The sequence below is a fragment of the Pecten maximus genome, chromosome 9 (genome assembly GCF_902652985.1).
Source record: "Pecten maximus chromosome 9, xPecMax1.1, whole genome shotgun sequence".
Classification (NCBI taxonomy): Eukaryota; Metazoa; Mollusca; class Bivalvia; order Pectinida; family Pectinidae; genus Pecten; species Pecten maximus.
This window is the reverse complement of record NC_047023.1, coordinates 7,762,594-7,782,138: the sequence shown is the minus strand read 5'-3', so window position 1 is coordinate 7,782,138 and position 19,545 is coordinate 7,762,594. Positions and strand designations below refer to the sequence as shown.

The 19,545-nt window shown below is 35.2% G+C and overlaps 1 protein-coding gene across 1 annotated transcript; it reads left to right on the top strand.

Moving 5' to 3' along the window:
- Window positions 1-8,267: 8,267 nt before the first annotated feature.
- On the top strand, window positions 8,268-19,160 carry LOC117335169 (hillarin-like). The gene is made up of 8 exons (XM_033895129.1): window positions 8,268-8,376; window positions 8,837-9,054; window positions 9,194-9,402; window positions 13,310-14,238; window positions 15,328-15,493; window positions 15,650-15,930; window positions 16,392-16,586; window positions 17,913-19,160. Exons 1-8 carry the CDS (start codon window positions 8,371-8,373, stop codon window positions 17,970-17,972), a joined length of 2,064 nt encoding a protein of 687 aa, XP_033751020.1. The 5' UTR covers window positions 8,268-8,370; the 3' UTR covers window positions 17,973-19,160.
- The last annotated feature ends 385 nt before the right edge of the window (window positions 19,161-19,545 follow it).

Genomic DNA, 19,545 nt, shown 5'->3' with positions numbered 1-19,545 from the left:
AAAGGAATTAAAAAGGTAAAAGAAACAAAGGTAAGTTAAAATGGAATTTTTAACAAAGGTAATGTTCCCCAAGGGTTTTAAAAAAAAGGAATGTTAAACCCAAATGGTAGATTTAACAAGGTTTTAGATGTTAACAAGGTAGATGTTAACAAAGGGGATTTTACAAAGGTAGATGTTTACAAAGGTAGATGTTAAAGGTAGTTTTACAAAGGGTAAGTTAACAAAGGTAAATTCAAAGGTGATTTTAAAACAAATAATTTTTACAAAGGAAAAGTTAACAAGGTAGATTTAAAAAAAAGGTAGAGTTAACAAAGGAAATTTTAACAAGGTAATTTTTAAAAGGTGATGTTAAAAAGGGGGAAAAGTTAAAAAAGGTTGTTAACAAAGGTAATTTAACAAAGGTAAAGTAAAAGGGGAAAAGTTAAAAATGTGATTTTTAAAAAGGTTAGATTTAACAGGTAGATGTTAACAAAGACAGATGTTAACAAAGGTAGATGTTAACAAAGAAAGTTAAAAAGGGAAAATAACAAAGGTAAAATTTAAACAAAATTTTTAAGAAGTTAACTGGTAAAAGGTTAAAAAAAGGTAAAAGTTAACAAGGTAATTTAAAAAGGTAGAAATTTAACAAGGTAGGAAGTTAACAAGAAAGTTAAACCAAAGTAGAAGTTAAACAAGATTAAAGTATAATTTTTAGAATTTTTTAACAAAGGGGAGATTAACAATGGGGTTTAAAAGTTAAACAAATTGGAAAAGAATTTTTAACAATGGTAAAAGTTAACAATGGTAAATTAACAAAGGTAGAAGTTAACAAAGGTAGAAGTTAACAATGGTAGAAGTTAACAAAGGTAGAAGTTAACAAAGGTAGATGTTAACAAAGGTAGAAGTTAACAATGATAGAAGTTATTAATGGTAGAAGTTAACAAAGGTAGAAGTTAACAATGGTAGAAGTTAACAAAGGTAGAAGTTAACAATGGTAGAAGTTAACAAAGGTAGATGTTAACAATGGTAGATGTTAACAAAGGTCGATGTTAACAAAGGTAGAAGTTAACAAAGGTAGAAGTTAACAAAGGTAGAAGTTAACAAAGGTAGAAGTTAACAATGGTAGAAGTTAACAATTGTAGAAGTTAACAATGGTAGAAGTTAACAATGGTAGAAGTTAACAAAGGTAGAAGTTAACAAAGGTAGATGTTAACAATGTTAGAAGTTATTAATGGTAGAAGTTAACAATGGTAGATGTTAACAGGGGTAGAAGTTAACAAGGGTAGATGTTAGCATTTTTTTGCGGAATCACATAGCAGTTTTCTGTTTGTCCTTTAATGCAGAATTTTCTAGATGACTGTCGAATCAAAATTTGCATTATGTTTACCAATAATAAAAGTTTATTTTAAAAACACGTGTTAAAAGACATACCTTTGGCTAGGAACCTGTATACCCCATAGCACAGGTTAATATGAATAAAAAATGTCTCATTTAAACGTTAGCCTTCATGGTTTCTACTCCTATAAAGACTCAGTGATCGTTGAATTTGTAAGTGTGCAGGTCTCATTGTTGTTACGTTAACGTCTCATTGTTGTTACGTTAACGTCTCATTGTTGTTACGTTAACGTCTCATTGTTGTTACTTTAACGTCTCATTGTTGTTACGTTAACGTCTCATTGTTGTTACTTTAACGTCTCATTGTTGTTACGTTAACGTCTCATTGTTGTTACGTTAACGTCTCATTGTTGTTACTTTAACGTCTCATTGTTGTTACGTTAACGTCTCATTGTTGTTACTTTAACGTCTCATTGTTGTTACGTTAACGTCTCATTGTTGTTACGTTAACGTCTCAGTGTTGTTACGTTAACGTCTCATTGTTGTTACGTTAACGTCTCATTGTTGTTACTTTAACAAGTGTCATTTGTCGTGAGATATTTATAGACCGGTTCACTCGCTCTTTAACGTCCTTCGATAAATTATCGTTTAATATCTGTAATAAGGGATACCTTACATTTAACGGTCATAAGTATACGTAGTTGTAATACATGTGTGTGATGTATACCACTTTGTTTCTCTACCTGAGTATTTTTTTTCTTTTCAGTAATATTAGAAAATAATCGCGATTTTAAATTAGCCATTAGGTAATGTTGCCTCTACCGTTGCTAATGGAGCACTTGAAACCTTCCATACAAATCTTTCGTGCTACCTAGAACCAAATGTTTATACGTGTTTATGATTATACTTCACCTGGCATTATATAAAGATATGAAAATATAACTGCCGAGTAAATATTTCTCTCTCACAAATTTGTCTTGATTTGTATTACAAAATTTAAATGAAACTAAACAAGGTGTTCTTGAGGGATAAGCGTTTCTTGTTTTAAATTAATGTTACGCCCTCAAAGAAAAGTCCGATGGTTTTAAAGTTTTTTATTTATAAATTTAGTCTAAATTTTCTAATTGTTAATTGGTTTCCGGAAGTTTCCCTCCGGATCGATACTTTGGGGGAAAAAATTTTTCTACCAAAAAAAAAAAGAAATTGGGGCCCCAGGAAAAAAAAAACAATTCCCGGGAAAAGGTTTTGAAAAAATTTGAGAATGTTTTTTTTTAAAAGGAAAAAGTGTCTTTTTTTTTAATTTAATTCTATAAATTTAAAAAATATCTATTAGTTTTTAAAATAAATTTAATCAAGTTGGTTTTAAAAAATTTATTTTTAAATTTTTCCCAATTTAATCTTTTAAAGAATTTTTTTTTTTAAAAAATTTTTCCAACCCCTAAAAAAATTTCTGTTTAAAAAAAAATAAAAAAAAAATTTTTGAAAAAAATAGATTTTTTTAAATTTAAAAAAATATTTAAAAATAAAAATTTTTTAAAAAAAAAAAAAATGAAGTAAAAGTAAAAAAAATCATAAAGAAAATTAAAACAAAAAAAAAGAATTTAAAAAAAAAAAAAAATAAAAAATAAAAAAAATTTTTAAAAAAAAAAAAAAGGGAAAATTTTAAAAAATTTTTTTTAGTAAAAAAAAATTTTTAAATAAAAACTTTTTAAAAAAAACGAAAAGGTTTTTTGGGATAAAAATAAAAAGGGGGGGGAAAATTTTTTGGGGTTTTTGGGGGGAAGGGATTTAAGGCTTTTGGGGGGGGGTTTTTAAGGTTTTTGGGCCGTTTAAGTTCCCAATTTCTTGCTTTTTTTTTGGGGGCCAGGGGGCTGGGGGGCCGGGGGTTGGTTTCCCCCTTATCCTTTCCCCCCCCTTTCCCGGTTTAAATTGGGGGTGGGGAAAGGGGGTTCCCCGTTTCCCTTTTTCCCCCTTAAAACCTCCCCCCCTAAACCCCGGGAAAAAATTTTCCAAAAAACAAAAAGAAAAAAGGGAAAAAATAACCTTTTTTTAAAATTGGCCTTTTTGATATTTAAAAAGGGGGTTTTTAAAAAACCCCAAAAAAATTTTGTAAAGGGGAAAAAAAAATTTTCCCCCCTAAAAAAAACCAAAAAGAAAAAAAGGTTTTTTTTAAATGGTTATTTTTTTTGGAAATTTGGAAAGGGGTTATTTTTGGGGGTTAAAAACAAATTTCAATGGGAGGGAAAAAAAAGAAATTTTAATGTAAAAGGGGGAAAGGAAAAAAATTGGGGTTTTTTAAAAATTTTTTGGTTTTTTTCGGAAAATGTCCTTTGGGTTTTCCAAATTTAAAAAAAAAAAGGGGGGAATTCCCCTTTTTTTTTCTTTGAAAAACGGCCCGGAAAAAAAACTGGTGTTTAAAATTTAACCCCTTTCCCCCCTTTTGGCCCAAAAATTCGTGCACGGGTTTTGAAAACCAAGATTTTTAAAAAATTATTATTTTCTTAACACAAAAGGAAAAAAAAAAACGAAGAAAAAGTTTCGGGGTTTTCGGGGGGAAACTGGCTTTTTAAAAATTTTTAAGTTGAAGTAGGGGTTTTTAAAAAAAACCCCCAAAAGTTCATTTGGGTTAAAGTTTTTGGGGGGGGAAAATTTTGGGGTTTTGTATAAGGAAATAAAGGATGTTCTTTGGAAATTTTTTAAACTTTTTAAAAAATTAAAAATTAAAAATTTATGGGCCTTGTAATAGCCCTTTTTTGGTGGAAAAAGGGGGGGGGGGGGGAATGGCCCAAAAAAAAGTTCTAAGCCCCAAAAAATTAATTTAAAATTTAAAAAATTTAAAGAAAATTTAAAATTTTAAAAATTTTCTTACATTACTTTTCCCTAATAATTTTACTTTTTTTTTTCAATTTTTTTTTTTAAAATTTAGAAATTTTTCCTAATCACAACCCCTAAAAAAACATTTAAAAAAAATTTTTTTTTAAAAAAATTTTTTGGTTTAAAATTTTTTGTTTTTTTCCCCTTTTGGGTTTTAAAATTTTTTAAAACCCTAAAAATTTTTTTTTTTTGTTTTTTTTTTTTTGTTTTTTTTTTTTTTTTTTTTATTTTTGTTTTTTTTGAAAAGAGGGGTTCTCCCCTTTTCTTTCGTGCTTTAATCCACCCAATTTTTAGGTTTTTTTTTTATTAATGCAAAAAAAAGTACTTTTTTTTTTAAACTTTTTTAAGTTTAGTAATTAAAAAAAAATTGACCTAAAAATTGCTCATTTGGGGGAAAAAAAAAATACGGGGGGAAAAAAAGGGGAAACAAAGGGAAAAATTTTTAAAATTTTATTTTTTAGGGAAAAAAAAAATTTTAAAATTTTTCTTTATTAAGGGAAGGGGAAAGGGTGGGGTCCAATTTTAAACGGGGTTTCAAGGGGAACCCGGGGAAAAATTTCGGGCCCCCGGGGGGAAATTTTTGGGGCCCCCTTTCCTTTTGGGGAAAAAAGGGGTTTTTCTTTTTTCCCCCCCCCCCCTCTAAAAGGTTTGGGGGCCCGACCTTTGGGTTTGGGGGTCATTTGGGGACCCACCCGGGGGACCCTTACCTTTTTTTTTGGGGCCCCCCCCAAAAACATGGGGTCAACAGGGAATCGGGGTTTTTGGAAAAAAACCGATCCCCTAGGTTTTTTTTCAATTTCCCCCCAAAAAAAAGAAATAGTTTTTTTTGGGTTTTAATGATTAAATGAGTAGTAGAAAAAAGTTTTTGGGTCCCTTTTTTTTAAAAAAATGTCAAAAAAAGGGGTTTTTTAAGGCCTTTTTGATAATTTTTTTAATTTTTATTTAATTAAAATTTCGTTTTTTAATTTCCCTTTTCCTTGATTTCCCTTTGAAATCAATTTTTAAAAACCCCAAAATCTGGGAGTACAAAAAGGGGGTTTTAAAACCAAGGGAAAATTTTAAAATCCCCCCCGGGGGGGGAGGGGTTTTATTGGGAAATTTTTGGAAATAGAAAAGGTTGACAGGGAAAACCCCAAAAAAATTGGGAAAGAACCCCCGGGTTCGATAAAAGGCAAAAACCCCCCAACCCAAACCCTTTGGCAATTACGGTGGCCCAAAAAAAACCCTTTTTTTTAAAAAAAATTTTTTTCAGCATTCCCCTGCAACCAAATTTTTTGTTAAAAATTTCCTAATAAATTTTTTTTTGCCCGGGAAAAAAGGTTTAAAAACTTTTTCAGTTTTTTTCCCCCAAAACATTTGGGAACCCCCCCCTAATAAAAAAGGGGTTTTTTAAACATTTTTTTCCCCCTTTTTGTTGCTCAGGGTTTTTTTGCGACAACAATTTTTCCCCAAACAAAATTTTTTTTCAAACCCAAGAACCTTTTTAAGGATTTTTTTTTTCCCCTTTATTAAATTTGGGGGAAAACTGGGCTTTATTGGATTTAAACCCGTTTAAAATTTTTTGGGGTTTTTACCTAACCCCAAATTTCCCTTTTACTTTTTTACATTTTAACAAAAATTTAATTTAAAAAGGGGAAAAAAAACAATTTTCAAAAATTTTGGAAAAAAATTTTTTAATTTTAAATTTTAAAAACTTTTTTTTTTAAACTTTATAAAAAAAATTTTTTTTTAATTTTTTTTAAAATTTTTTTTTTTTTCTTTCCTTTTTTTTTTTTTCCTTTTTTCCCTTTTAAAAAACTTAAAAAAAAAAAAATTTTTAATTTTAAAAATTAATTTTTCCCCCCTTTTTATTTGGGGTTTAAAAACCCAAAAAAAAAAAAACAAAAAAATTACAAAAATGCATATAAAAAAATTTTAATTTTTGGGGTTTTTCCCCTTTTAAAAAAAATCCCCCAACCAAAAAAAATCACGAAAAAATTACATTCCCCAAAAAGCCACTGTTTAATCACTGAATATGATATATCGTGGTTCTCATATATGCAGTCTTCACATGTGAAATTATTCACGTAATAAATAGTTCAATGTATATAGTGGATAAGATGTGAAGCTGCATCAGCATATGCAGTCACATCCAGCGTGTTGTTTTTGTATTGGTTATATACACATACTCTTATAAACATATCATTGAAGTTTGTGCCGTTAACTCTTAATGTGATTCTAACAAAATGCACCATTATTTTTGTTGAAACAATAATTCAATTAGTAAGAATTAGTTGCTTATTATAACATAGTAATCATATCTAATTAAAAGAAAAAAAAAAACAACAAGAAAAACTGATTGAAAGTACACTGTATATCATTGTTACCTGTATATGATGTATTTTTGATTATGAAAGATTTTCCATTATTTTATTTTTAAAGTGTTGTGTAATATCATTATTGATATAAGTAATAAATTATCACTGTATGTATTTTGTTATTAATACGTACATATGAATGTATATTTCAATTTTATTGTTAATCACCTTTGAGTCCCATGTATACGTATACTGAAACAGACTATACCTACATTTTCCACAGGTAAACTCAGGTAATGTTTATATAACAAAAACAACATGTTGGCTGAGTGGGAATGAACCTCTGTAACATAGAGTCGTCGGTATAAACAACTCGGCTATCAACACAGTATGGCTTTGTGACATTCAATCTCTTCTCCAAGCCTGCACATAGAAGAAATATGTTTTTTTTTCTGCTGTAATTTGATATTAATATGCAGTCAGTCAGCAATTAAGTATATTCGTCTGTGGTACCTACTTATATACATTTAAAATGTCCAAAAATGTTGTCTTTTGAAGGGCCTATATTTGGATCTATATTTTGTTTGAATTTTGCCATTTATGAGTTCAGAATTACGCTTTGGCTTAATTATCGCTTTTCTCGATTCGCTTTCAAAAGAACGTACAATTTTATGAAAAGACCCCAGGGGAAAGTCATCGGGAGTACAAATAGATTTGGGTAGATTTAAAATACACCAACTGCGAACTTATATATATCACACGTGTTGGCCCGGGGGATGCGCACGGGGATGGTTAGTGTGGGAGGGAATCGGACACATGAGAAAAAGCCCACGCGTTCGAGCAGGTGAAACACAATGTCTTACCACATCTGATTGGGAATCGAACCCCGGCTGTCTAGATGAAAGGCAAGAGTGTTACCATTGTCACACCCAACCACCCTGTATTGACATATCTAGGCGGTAGATGCATAATAACACTGAACTTTATTTTTATGCAAAATATAATTTCATTCAGATCAGTTCCCAATCTACAACCGATACTTGTTCAGACATTCAATAAGATCACGATAATAAATGTTCATTTTGACAGTAGTACTAAGTACGTGTACCACGAAATCATGATTTACGAGTTTTTCGTTACCTCATAAACATATATGAGGCAATCCACACACGAATATATAAACAACGTTTTATGGCATTCATTTGCAATAAACCTGTAGTTTTTTAAATGTTGATCTGTCATGATTTTGCTGAAATTTATTGCATGCAGCAACACATTATTTAAACAACAAAGCTAATATATTTATCGCTCAACACATATGAATCATCGATTTGAATAGCGATTTGTTTTTATCCCCGATAGGAGTTGAAATTCTTGAGTAAAGCTGGTAGCTTTATGATTGGTATATACACCGTATGGACTACCCCACGTACCTTGGTATTTTACACTGAAATCAAACATGGGAGGGTTATCCGAATAAACACTCTATTTCGATCATTTTAGGACGAAAAGTGTACATTTAAATAATCTGTCGAAATATAACGCGACAATTATTATTTTAGAATATCTCATATAAAGGATATAGAGCAATTAGCTATCTATATTTTAGTTTGTAGGCCTATGTATATATACACAATTGGTTGCAACTAAGCTCACTTTTCTTTTCTTTTTCTTTCGTTCTTGTCTCTATCCTGTCGGCGGAATCCCTAGTTCCCTTGATAAAGTTAAACATTATACATTTTCCAATTGATGTTCATGTGTCGGTCCAATGTTTCAGGCTGATTTCCCCTTTATTCCTGATGGGTATCCCCTACCAAAACCACCTCGAACAAAAAAAGTTACTATTTTTAACAAGTCCGAGTATGCCAGTATCGAGGAAAGAGCGATGCAAGTAAGTATATATATTAAATGGGATTTTGCTACTTCCTTTTCCCCGATTATCTAACATCCATCCAGACAGACAGACAGACATCCAGACATCCAGACAGACATCCAGACATCCAGACAGACATCCAGACATCCAGACAGACAGACATACATACATTATACAATGAATTAATATATATACCTAGAAAACAATTAGATCGAGTACGGGAGATTAAGACAATGAATACACAATACAGGTTGACCTGTCAGACCGTTTATTTTCTTGTTGAGGTAAGAAACATGTACTTTATTTATTTATTTATATGAGTTACAGAAATGCCGCAAATGTAGATGAAAATATACGCAAACAAATTTTTAAGACAGATCTCATTGAAATAAACATTCCTTATTAAATTTATTGACAGTTATATATATATCAAGTGTGTTAAACGTAAATTAAAGCTTTACCTTTCTAAATGATTAAGGCACCTGACTCTGCCGGCGAGAGTTTTAAGGAGTTCTACGAGTATCTCCTCAGTGGATTAAAGACTGACCTTGAGAAGGTCAGGGCTGTATTCTGCTGGATTGGACACAAAAATAAAACAAAAAGCCAGGGAGGACCAACCGATTGTCCGAATTCAATTCTACGACAAGTACAGGAAAGCAACATGTCTTTTGCCTACCTGTTCGCTAGATTATGCAGGTATTTGAGAAATTCATTTCCGGTATAGAAATATCTTGGAATTTTATATTTCATTATTAAAATTAATCCGTTTTGACATATTTCTGCAATATATCTCTTAGGTATTATTGAATAATCTATGTCAGATTTAAATTTCTAGGGAAGGAAACATCCCCTGTGTGATAATTAGGGGTGTGGCAAAGAGCGCGGGGTACGAGGTAGGCGATGTTGAGACAAGAGTTGAAGCATTAGAAAACAGGTGGAATGGAGTATTCGTGGACGGGGAGTGGAGGATTGTCTTTCCAATGTGGGCATTCTCCGCCATTGCTGGACATAGTACCGGCAAATTTACACTCGTCGAAACAAAAGGTATATACCATTTTTTATCTGTGAACTTTGCATTTGATAGAAACAAAACTTCAACAGAATAACCTTTGATTAGGGTGTAATATATAATAATGTGTTGTTTACTAAGATATGGTAAACTTTTTACCTTGCAAATATATTACTAGGAAACTATATTTAATTTACACAACTGTATTGAATGAATAAGGCCACCCTCCCTTAGGACAATTGACCAATCAGGGGGCCCCTTTATCTAATGTCAAGGAACATAACTCCCATGAAATAAATGGACAGTGACATAATTATAACACGGGGCATATTTAAGCATTAAACGGCTTTCAGTTGGCATTCATATTGACTATGAATGCCAACTGAAAGCCGTTCAATGCTTATATTTACCATCTGCGATTTTTAATTTGTCGTGCGATTTTTTTAGTTGGCAGTTCATAAGCTGGTGAACTCGCAACTGAATTGGTAGGGTTATATAGTGGCAGTGCCATACAATGGTAAATATTCCTTAATAAACACAAAGGAATAAAAATGTAAAATATTCAATAATTCTTGTATAGTGTTTCCTATGGATAAATTAAGCTAAATACTGCCTTTTAACGTGTAAATGTCAATGGAAACTTACGTAGGAAGGAGCTATACTGTTGAAATAGGGCTCAACATGAACCCAAACAGACACAAGTTGATTAATTGATTTATGTATAGCGATATTTACGTTAAAGACTTATGTGAATATTGCTGTATTGACAAATAGCAAATTGACATTTAAATTCATGCATACTTTGTTCAGGTTCAGCTGAGATGTCCGTACAAAATACATCTAGTGTATATTTTAGGTTTGGTCGGACTTATATATAATACTGATACTTATTTGAGAAATTGAACTAAACGTAAAATTTTAAAGTCCAGTTTCCCAGTACCACTCATTTCAAGAATCACTGAACTATACATTCTGGACGATTATTTATAAATAAAGAATGTTTTAAGATGTATGCACCAAGTTTAGTTAAAGTTTGACTTTTACACTTGGTTGAAATAAATACCATGCTCGTCAACAACTTGCATCTCTCGAACCTCTATGTTGTAAGTTATATTTCTCGATTTATTTTACTGAAGTTGTAATAAAAATCAGCCCAAAAATCTGCAATCCTAACTAAAGTCAAAATCGTATTTAGAAATTTTGATCAATGCTGTATTGAGCAAACTCTTGAACCACCAACAAATAGTTGATTATTAACCTTCTGATGAAGTTCAGATGTCAAATATGAGCGAGATCGATATTCACCCTTAGCATTAGTCAGTGTTTAAAAACAGCCATACTGTGTAACTATTAGGGAGTATTTCTATTTTTGAAAGCCTGGATAATCCGTCGGGAGGGCTCCCTAGTTATCACGTAGGCCACGTCCCTTTTAACAACAGGAAATGTGATAATGAATGAAGATCACGATTTATGTGGGACATACCAGATCTGTGACACAACCACAAACCTATCTGGTAGATCGTTAAATGCTGCAAGCGATATGAAGGCATACAGACTTGTTAGCTCACCTGCCCGAAGGGCAAGTGAGCTTATGCCGTGGCGCGGCGTCCGTCGTCCGGTCGTCCGTCCGGCGTCAACTTTCCATTCAAGCAACTTCTTCTCAATAACCAAAAGGCCCAGAGACCTAATATTGGGCCTGTAGCATGCTGGGGTGAAGGGCTACCAAGTTTGTTCAAATGAATAATGTTGACCTTCATTCAAGGTCACAGGGGTCAAAAAGGCTAAAATCTTTAAACAACTTCTTCTCAATAACCAAGAGTCCCAGGGAGTTGATATTGGGTCTGTAGCATGCTGGGGTGAAGGGCTACCTAGTTTGTTCAAATGAATGACCTTGACTTTCATTCAAGGTCACAGGAGTCAAAAAGGCTAAAATCTTTAAACGACTTCTTCTCAATAACCAAGAGTCCCAGGGAGTTGATATTGGGTCTGTAGCATGCTGGGGTAAAGGGCTACCAAGTTTGTTCAAATGAATGACCTTGACTTTCATTCAAGGTCACAGGAGTCAAAAAGGCTAAAATCTTTAAACGACTTCTTCTCAATAACCAAGAGTCCCAGGGAGTTGATATTGGGTCTGTAGCATGCTGGGGTAAAGGGCTACCAAGTTTGTTCAAATGAATGACCTTGACCTTCATTCAAGGTCACAGGAGTCAAAAAGGCTAAAATCTTTAAACGACTTCTTCTCAATAACCAAGAGTCCCAGAGACCTAATATTTGGCCTGTAGCATGCTGGAGTAAAGAGCTACCAAGTTTGTTCAAATGAATGACCTTGACCTTCATTCAAGGTCACAGGAGTCAAAAAGGCTAAAATCTTTAAACGACTTCTTCTCAATAACCAAGAGTCCCAGGGAGTTGATATTGGGTCTGTAGCATGCTGGGGTAAAGGGCTACCAAGTTTGTTCAAATGAATGACCTTGACCTTCATTCAAGGTCACAGGGGGTCAAAAAGGCTAAAATCTTTAAACGACTTCTTCTCAATAACCAAGAGTCCCAGGGAGTTGATATTGGGTCTGTAGCATGCTGGGGTGAAGGGCTACCTAGTTTGTTCAAATGAATGACCTTGACTTTCATTCAAGGTCACAGGGGTCAAAAAGGCTAAAATCTTTAAACGACTTCTTCTCAATAACCAAGAGTCCCAGGGAGTTGATATTGGGGCTGTAGCATGCTGGGGTAAAGGGCTACCAAGTTTGTTCAAATGAATGACCTTGACTTTCATTCAAGGTCACAGGAGTCAAAAAGGCTAAAATATTTAAACGACTTCTTCTCAATAACCAAGAGTCCCAGGGAGTTGATATTGGGGCTGTAGCATGCTGGGGTAAAGGGCTACCAAGTTTGTTCAAATGAATGACCTTGACCTTCATTCAAGGTCACAGGAGTCAAAAAGGCTAAAATCTTTAAACGACTTCTTCTCAATAACCAAGAGTCCCAGAGACCTAATATTTGGCCTGTAGCATGCTGGGGTAAAGAGCTACCAAGTTTGTTCAAATGAATGACCTTGACTTTCATTCAAGGTCACAGGAGTCAAAAAGGCTAAAATCTTTAAACGACTTCTTCTCAATAACAAGAGTCCCAGGGAGTTGATATTGGGTCTGTAGCATGCTGGGGTAAAGGGCTACCAAGTTTGTTCAAATGAATGACCTTGACCTTCATTCAAGGTCACGGGGGTCAAAAAGGCTAAAATCTTTAAACGACTTCTTCTCAATACCCAAGAGTCCCAGGGAGTTGATATTGGGTCTGTAGCATGCTGGGGTAAAGGGCTACCTAGTTTGTTCAAATGAATGGCCTTGACCTTCATTCAAGGTCACAGGGGCCAAAAAGGCTAAAATCTTTAAACGACTTCTTCTCGATAACCAACAGTCCCAGAGACCTAATATTTGGCCTGTAGCATGCTGGGGTGAAGGGCTACCAAGTTTGTGCAAATGAATTACCTTGACTTTCATTCAAGGTCACAGGGGTCAAAAGGCTAAAATCTTTAAACGACTTCTTCTCAATAACCAAGAGTCCCAGGGAGTTGATATTGGGTCTGTAGCATGCTGCGGTAAAGGGCTACCAAGTTTGTTCAAATGAATGACCTTGACTCACATTCAAGGTCACGTCGATCAAGTATGCTTAAATCTTTAAATGACTTTTAGTGAAAAGCCAAAGTGCAGAGAGACATTACATTGGTCCTGTACATGCTTTCAAATAACTGCAGGATCCATATATGAAAAGATCACTGCATTGCAAGTGAGCGATTTGGGCCCATTGGGCCCTTGTGTTATATTTCTATTTCTGGTTTTCTTAAAGATAGAAGGCTGATCTTCAATTCTACAATACGAAATTTAGTAGTAACTACATTACAATTAATACACTGATATTGACATTAAGACAATTGTGTTGTTTCAGGAAATGCAGCTCGGGAGAAAGAAAAGAAATCGACAGGTGTGGATATTGTTCAACTTAATGAATACTACTTCCTGCCCGACCCTGAAGATTTTGTTCATATAGCTATGGCTTTGGATCAAGAATGGCAATTCATCGACAAGCCGTTTACACTTGAGAAATTCTGTAGTATTCCTTTACTACGCACGAGCTACTTCTCACGTGACGTAGAGATTACGTCAGGGTACAACTCGCGTTTACATTCTAAAAACGGCGAAGTGGCGATTGGATTCAAGGCATTAGATGAGAAATGGGATGGATTTTTAACGTACGAATTATTCTTTAACGATGAAGAATCCATGTCGGTCTTGCCATCAGAAATGCAACTCGATAGGTATGTGGTCAATGAGAGGAATTTTGAACAATGGAAGTTCATCGTTAGATGTCCTGTGACTGGCGTGTATAAGCTGGAAATTCATTCCCAGAAGCATTCAGGATATAGTGTATGGATTTGTGCTTTCAAACTGTTCTGCAATGAAGTGACGGAGGGCGGCACGAAAGCTCTTCCCTTGAATGTCGGTCATATTGGTTGGGGTCCTAGTAACGAAATGGTGAATGCAGGACTAACATCACCATCGCAAAAGACAGGCATCGTCATGGCTTCAGCCAGAAAGGAAGTTAACTTCAGTTTCACATGTTCGAAAACTGTTTCAGTAAGGACAGTTCTTGTACACAACGAAACCTCAACTGAGGAACTCGAGTCATATGTATCTCAAAAATTTAACAAAAAGACCAAAAAATTGAATGTGGCAGTGTGCGTTCCTGACGAAGGAGAGTATGCTCTACAGATTCATGCCAAGGACAAGAACACAAACACAGAACGTAACGCGTGTAATTATTTGATATCGACCGATCCTACACCAGAACAAAAGAAAAAGAGGAACAGACGTGAGGTAGGATACACATTTGTACCTAGATAAATTTACTGTGTTGATATGGGTATCATTAGGATATATATATATATTATATATTTTACTTCATGTCTCAGCTACTACAAACGTGGAAATTTACGCGAGGGGGAAATGTTAAATCATTTTGGTTGCGTTAATTTCCCCACGCGTATTATTTTGATATCAATTAGTAATCTCGAAATAAAAACAGTATGTGACATATATGTTTATCTATACTTTCAAACATTTCGTTACAGTTGGTGACACTTAAATATATTACAACTGTAGCATGTGCATTTGCGCTGCTCGTGAAATTAATTCTAAAACGTTAAATGAACAGTAAAAAGGCTATATTAATGTTTATATCGGCAGCATTTACAAAGTCCGCAGAAGTCAAATTATGATACAAACAACTGAATACTTTAGATTCGTCAGTTTATATTGATAAGCATTATTATAAAAATATAATTCAAAATGTGGATATCGTCTGAAATCACGTACGTAAAAGTTGTATACAGGACTGTACGCTAAACTAAATTGTATTGACAATAGACTGATATATACATATCATATCGACATACGCAAAAATAACAAAACCCATGATATGCATTCACATTTTGTCAGATACACAGGTAATAGCTAAGCTCCCGGGTCACAAACACTTGGTCATTTTAGCTTATCGATGGGAAGCAACTCTTACTGATTTCTGTTCAAAACTATATTCGATCGCGAAAATTACCTCCAAGCGTATAATTTACACATTGAAATCACGAAATTAACACCACCCCCGCCCGTCCCGCGAAAATTACCACGTTTACAGTAACTAGTGTTCTAAAAGGGTTATGACGTAATTCTATTCTATAATTCTATAATCCCTGTATTCCTGACTGTACAAGTAAAGAGATGAACTACCATACCACACATGTACATGTGATGTCTTGGTAATGATCATGACTACCACGATGCTGTGTCATTAACATACTCGTAGCAGGCGTTCTTACACATTACCACGACCTGGATATACCCAATGTTAATGTTGATAGTACAGGTGTATCATACACGGTATGTATTAGGTTTTGTTATCGTTTACAGAATGTGACGGAAAGGAAGACAAGAGATGATCTGAAAACAACAGCCACTGGAAAGGATTTGGAAAAGTTAACAATGTCAATTGCTAAGTTCGAGAAAATGAATCTAGCTGATAAGGGTGACCTGCATGTCGCTCTCACAAGAAAAAACTTTCTAAGCTTGCAGAAAGGTACGCATTGATTTTATATAGCTGATAAACCATTATATAGTTAAACCATATACTTAGTTGTGTCTGTGTTTGTGGATTTGCTATAATTGCTAATAACATTAACCCCTTGCTATTATGATATTCTTTAATGTTTCCTTTTCTGTGGTTGTTTGACAGGTCTGAACGATGCCATCAACAGACGTCATCTTGAAGTTTTAGACACTGCTATCGAGAATGCAGAGAACTCGGATTTTAAAACCGAGCTAGCACCAAAGATTGACCAGGCAGATCAGGTTAGGAACGAGCTGATCAAACTGAACCGCTTCGCACATGACATACTGGCCATGAAGCAGCCGACTGTGTCCGAACTCCACAGCTACCACATACCTCAGCCTCCCATAATGGACGTGATGGTAGCCACATTCACACTTCTTGGTGAACCAAAGGATCACCTACAGGTAACAACAATTTAAACAAAATGAAACAATACAATATGTGGGAAAACCTTGACCTCCGATGATCATGTAAATTTAAAATATGTCAGGAAAGTCGATATATAGATTGTCTATGTATACTTTAAATGCGGCCATCGGAAAACTAAAAGACATTTTACACACACATTTGCATAAGAGTAAACGATATATATTTTCTATTTATTGTTTTTTTATCACGTCAACAATTTTGAGTTAATCTGTCTTATGCTTTTCTCACCATGGTATTATCATTCTGTTCACGAATGATCTTGTTGGACGCTGTTAAAAGTATATATGAAACATGTTCGGGTATTTTATAGTCATGGAGGAAGTTGTCAGTAGGGACAAAGACCTCCGTGTAATTTTCTTTTGTCATCGTTTTCACACTTTAAACACTTTTGCTTACCTGCCTATATTTGTATGTTTCGTTCATTCAACGTTCGCAGGACTGGCAGGACATACAGGCTCTACTAAGGAACCTTGGACGCAAATCCGTAATTCGTCGTGTCAAGGAATTCCCTGAAAAGCAAGCGCAGCATGTGACGCAAAGTACCGCGTCAACGGTTCAGGCCATGATCCAAAAGCATGACGAAGATACTGTTCGGCTATGTAGTCCAGCCGCTGGAACCTTCTACGTATGGGTAAGATTGTCGGGAGAAAATGGAGTGGATAAATAAGGAAGGAAGTTACTTAAAACAAGAAAGGTTTATATATCTGGACATATAGAAATAGAGATCCAGCAACCATTTTTGTTAACGGGAAATATTCCATAATTGTAAATTTGAGTACAGTTTACCGTCCCGCAATCTTGGAAGTATACTTATGTGGATGTCCGTAGACTGGGCTTTTAAGTTGCTGTGTTGTATAGTTGTGTTGGAGTTCGTAGACTTTCAGTTGTTGTGTCGTGTAGTTGTGTTGGAGTCTGTAGACTTTCAGTTGCTGTGTCGTGTAGTTGTGTTGGAGTCTGTAGACCTTCCACTTTTAGTGTCGAGTAGTTGTGTTGGAGTCTGTAGACTTTCCACTTGTTGTGTCGAGTAGTTGTGTTGGAGTCTGTAGACTTCCACTTGTTGTGTCGAGTAGTTGTGTTGGAGTTCGTAGACTTCCACTTGCTGTGTAGTGTAGTTGTGTTGGAGTCTGTAGACTTCCACTTTTAGTGTGGAGTAGTTTTTTTGGAGTCTGTAGACTTTCCACTTTTAGTGTCGAGTAGTTGTGTTGGAGTCTGTAGACTTTCCACTTTTAGTGTCGGGTAGTTGTGTTGGAGTCTATAGACTTTCCACTTGCTGTGTCGTGTAGTTTTTTTGGAGTCTTGTGTCGAGTAGTTGTGTCGGAGTCTGTAGACTTTCCACTTGTTGTTTCGAGTAGTTGTGTTGGAGTCCGAAGACTTTCCACTTGCTTTGTCGTGTAGTTGTGTTGGAGTCTTGTTGCGTGTAGTTGTGTTGGAGTCTGTAGACTTACCACTTGCTGTGTCTTGTAGTTGTGTTGGAGTCTTGTGTTGTGTAGTCGTGGTGGAGTCTGTAGACTTCCACTTGCTGTGTCGTGTAGTTGTGTTGGAGTCTTGTGTCGTGTAGTTGTGACAATATACAACTAGACAATGTAAAGAATATTGGTATATTTTGTGATTGGAGTGAGATATATGTGATATATTTTAGAAACCGTTCGATCTTTTCTGTTGATTTCAATAAAAATGTATATACATTGTACGTCAAAACAGGACAGCGTCATTTTGAATGGTCTGCCAAAATCATTGGCAAATTGTGTAATTGATTAAAATCGCAATGAATGCCGGATGTAGCAAAGTTCCATATTCTCAATGTAACATCAAAACTAGTGATCAATAGTGATCGTAATATAAGCTGTGGTGATTTAAGCTGCAAATATAAGCTGTGATGATATGAATCATTTTATCTAATAGAAATATTTTGATATATGACTGGTAATACTTTAATGCAAGAAAACATTTATTGCAGGCGAACAACGTTGTGACGAACATTCTCGATAATGGTAATACACAGAACACAGGATCATAGACACGGAGGACAGTTACATGATGTTTTATCAAAGTATACATTAGTCCTGTCGAAGCACAAAGACATTTCCATGGACGTCAGATAAGGGGTATTTTGTAAAGACATCGGCATCAAATGTGAATCGTCAAAAATAAATCATCCCTATTGTTAAACGAGGAGCACATGTAAAGATATATAAGAGGAACAAACAAGTACAGCCCGTGTAATCGACAATAACAGTCCGAGGACCCAACAATAACAGCACGAGGAACTAACAATAACAGCACGAGGAACCAACAATAACAGCACGAGGACCCAACAATAACAGCACGAGGAACTAACAATAACAGCACGAGGAACCAACAATAACAGCACGAGGAACCAACAATAACAGCACGAGGAACCAACAATACCAGCACGAGGAACCAACAATAACAGCATGTGGAACCAAACATAACAGCACGAGTAACTAACAATAACAGCACGAGTAACTAACAATAACAGCACGAGGAACCAACAATAACAGCACGAGGACCCAACAATAACAGCACGAGGACCCAACAATAACAGCACGAGGAACTAACAATAACAGCACGAGTAACCAACAATAACAGCACGAGGACCCAACAATAACAGCACGAGGACCCAACAATAACAGCACGAGGAACTAACAATAACAGCACGAGTAACCAACAATAACAGCACGAGTAACTAACAATAACAGCACGAGGAACTAACAATAACAGCACGAGGACCCAACAATAACAGCACGAGGAACCAACAATAACAGTCCGAGGACCCAACAATAACAGCACGAGGACCCAACAATAACAGCACGAGGAACTAACAATAACAGCACGAGTAACTAACAATAACAGTCCGAGGACCCAACAATAACAGTCCGAGGACCCAACAATAACAGCACGAGGAATCAAAATAACAGCATGTGGAACCAACAATAACAGCACGAGTAACTAACAATAACAGCACGAGGAACTAACAATAACAGTCCGAGGAACCAACAATACCAGCACGAGGAACTAACAATAACAGTTCGAGGAACCAACAATAACAGCACGAGGAACTAACAACAACAGTCCGAGGACCCAACAATAACAGCACGAGTAACTAACAATAACAGTCCGAGGACCCAACAATACCAGCACGAGGAACCAACAATAACAGCACGAGGAATCAACAATAACAGTCCGAGGACCCAACAATACCAGCACGAGGAACCAACAATAACAGCACGAGGAATCAACAATAACAGTCCGAGGACCAAACAATAACAGCACGAGGAATCAACAATAACAGTCCGAGGACCCAACAATAACAGCACGAGTAACTAACAATAACAGCACGAGGAATCAACAATAACAGTCCGAGGACCCAACAATAACAGTCCGAGGACCCAACAATAACAGTCCGAGGACCCAACAATAACAGCACGAGGATCCAACAATTAGCACGAGAAACTAACAATAACAGCACGAGAAACTAACAATAACAGCACGAGGAACCAATAATATCAGCACGAGGATCCAACAATTAGCACGAGAAACAAACAAGAAGAGCACGAGGAACCAATAAT

Excerpts from the sequence above, each read along its gene's own strand:
- LOC117335169 (XM_033895129.1), top strand. Across the intron at positions 14,239-15,327 it reads AAAAGAGGAACAGACGTGAG|AATGTGACGGAAAGGAAGAC; the intron begins GTAGGATACACA and ends TATCGTTTACAG. Across the intron at positions 15,494-15,649 it reads CTTTCTAAGCTTGCAGAAAG|GTCTGAACGATGCCATCAAC; the intron begins GTACGCATTGAT and ends GTTGTTTGACAG.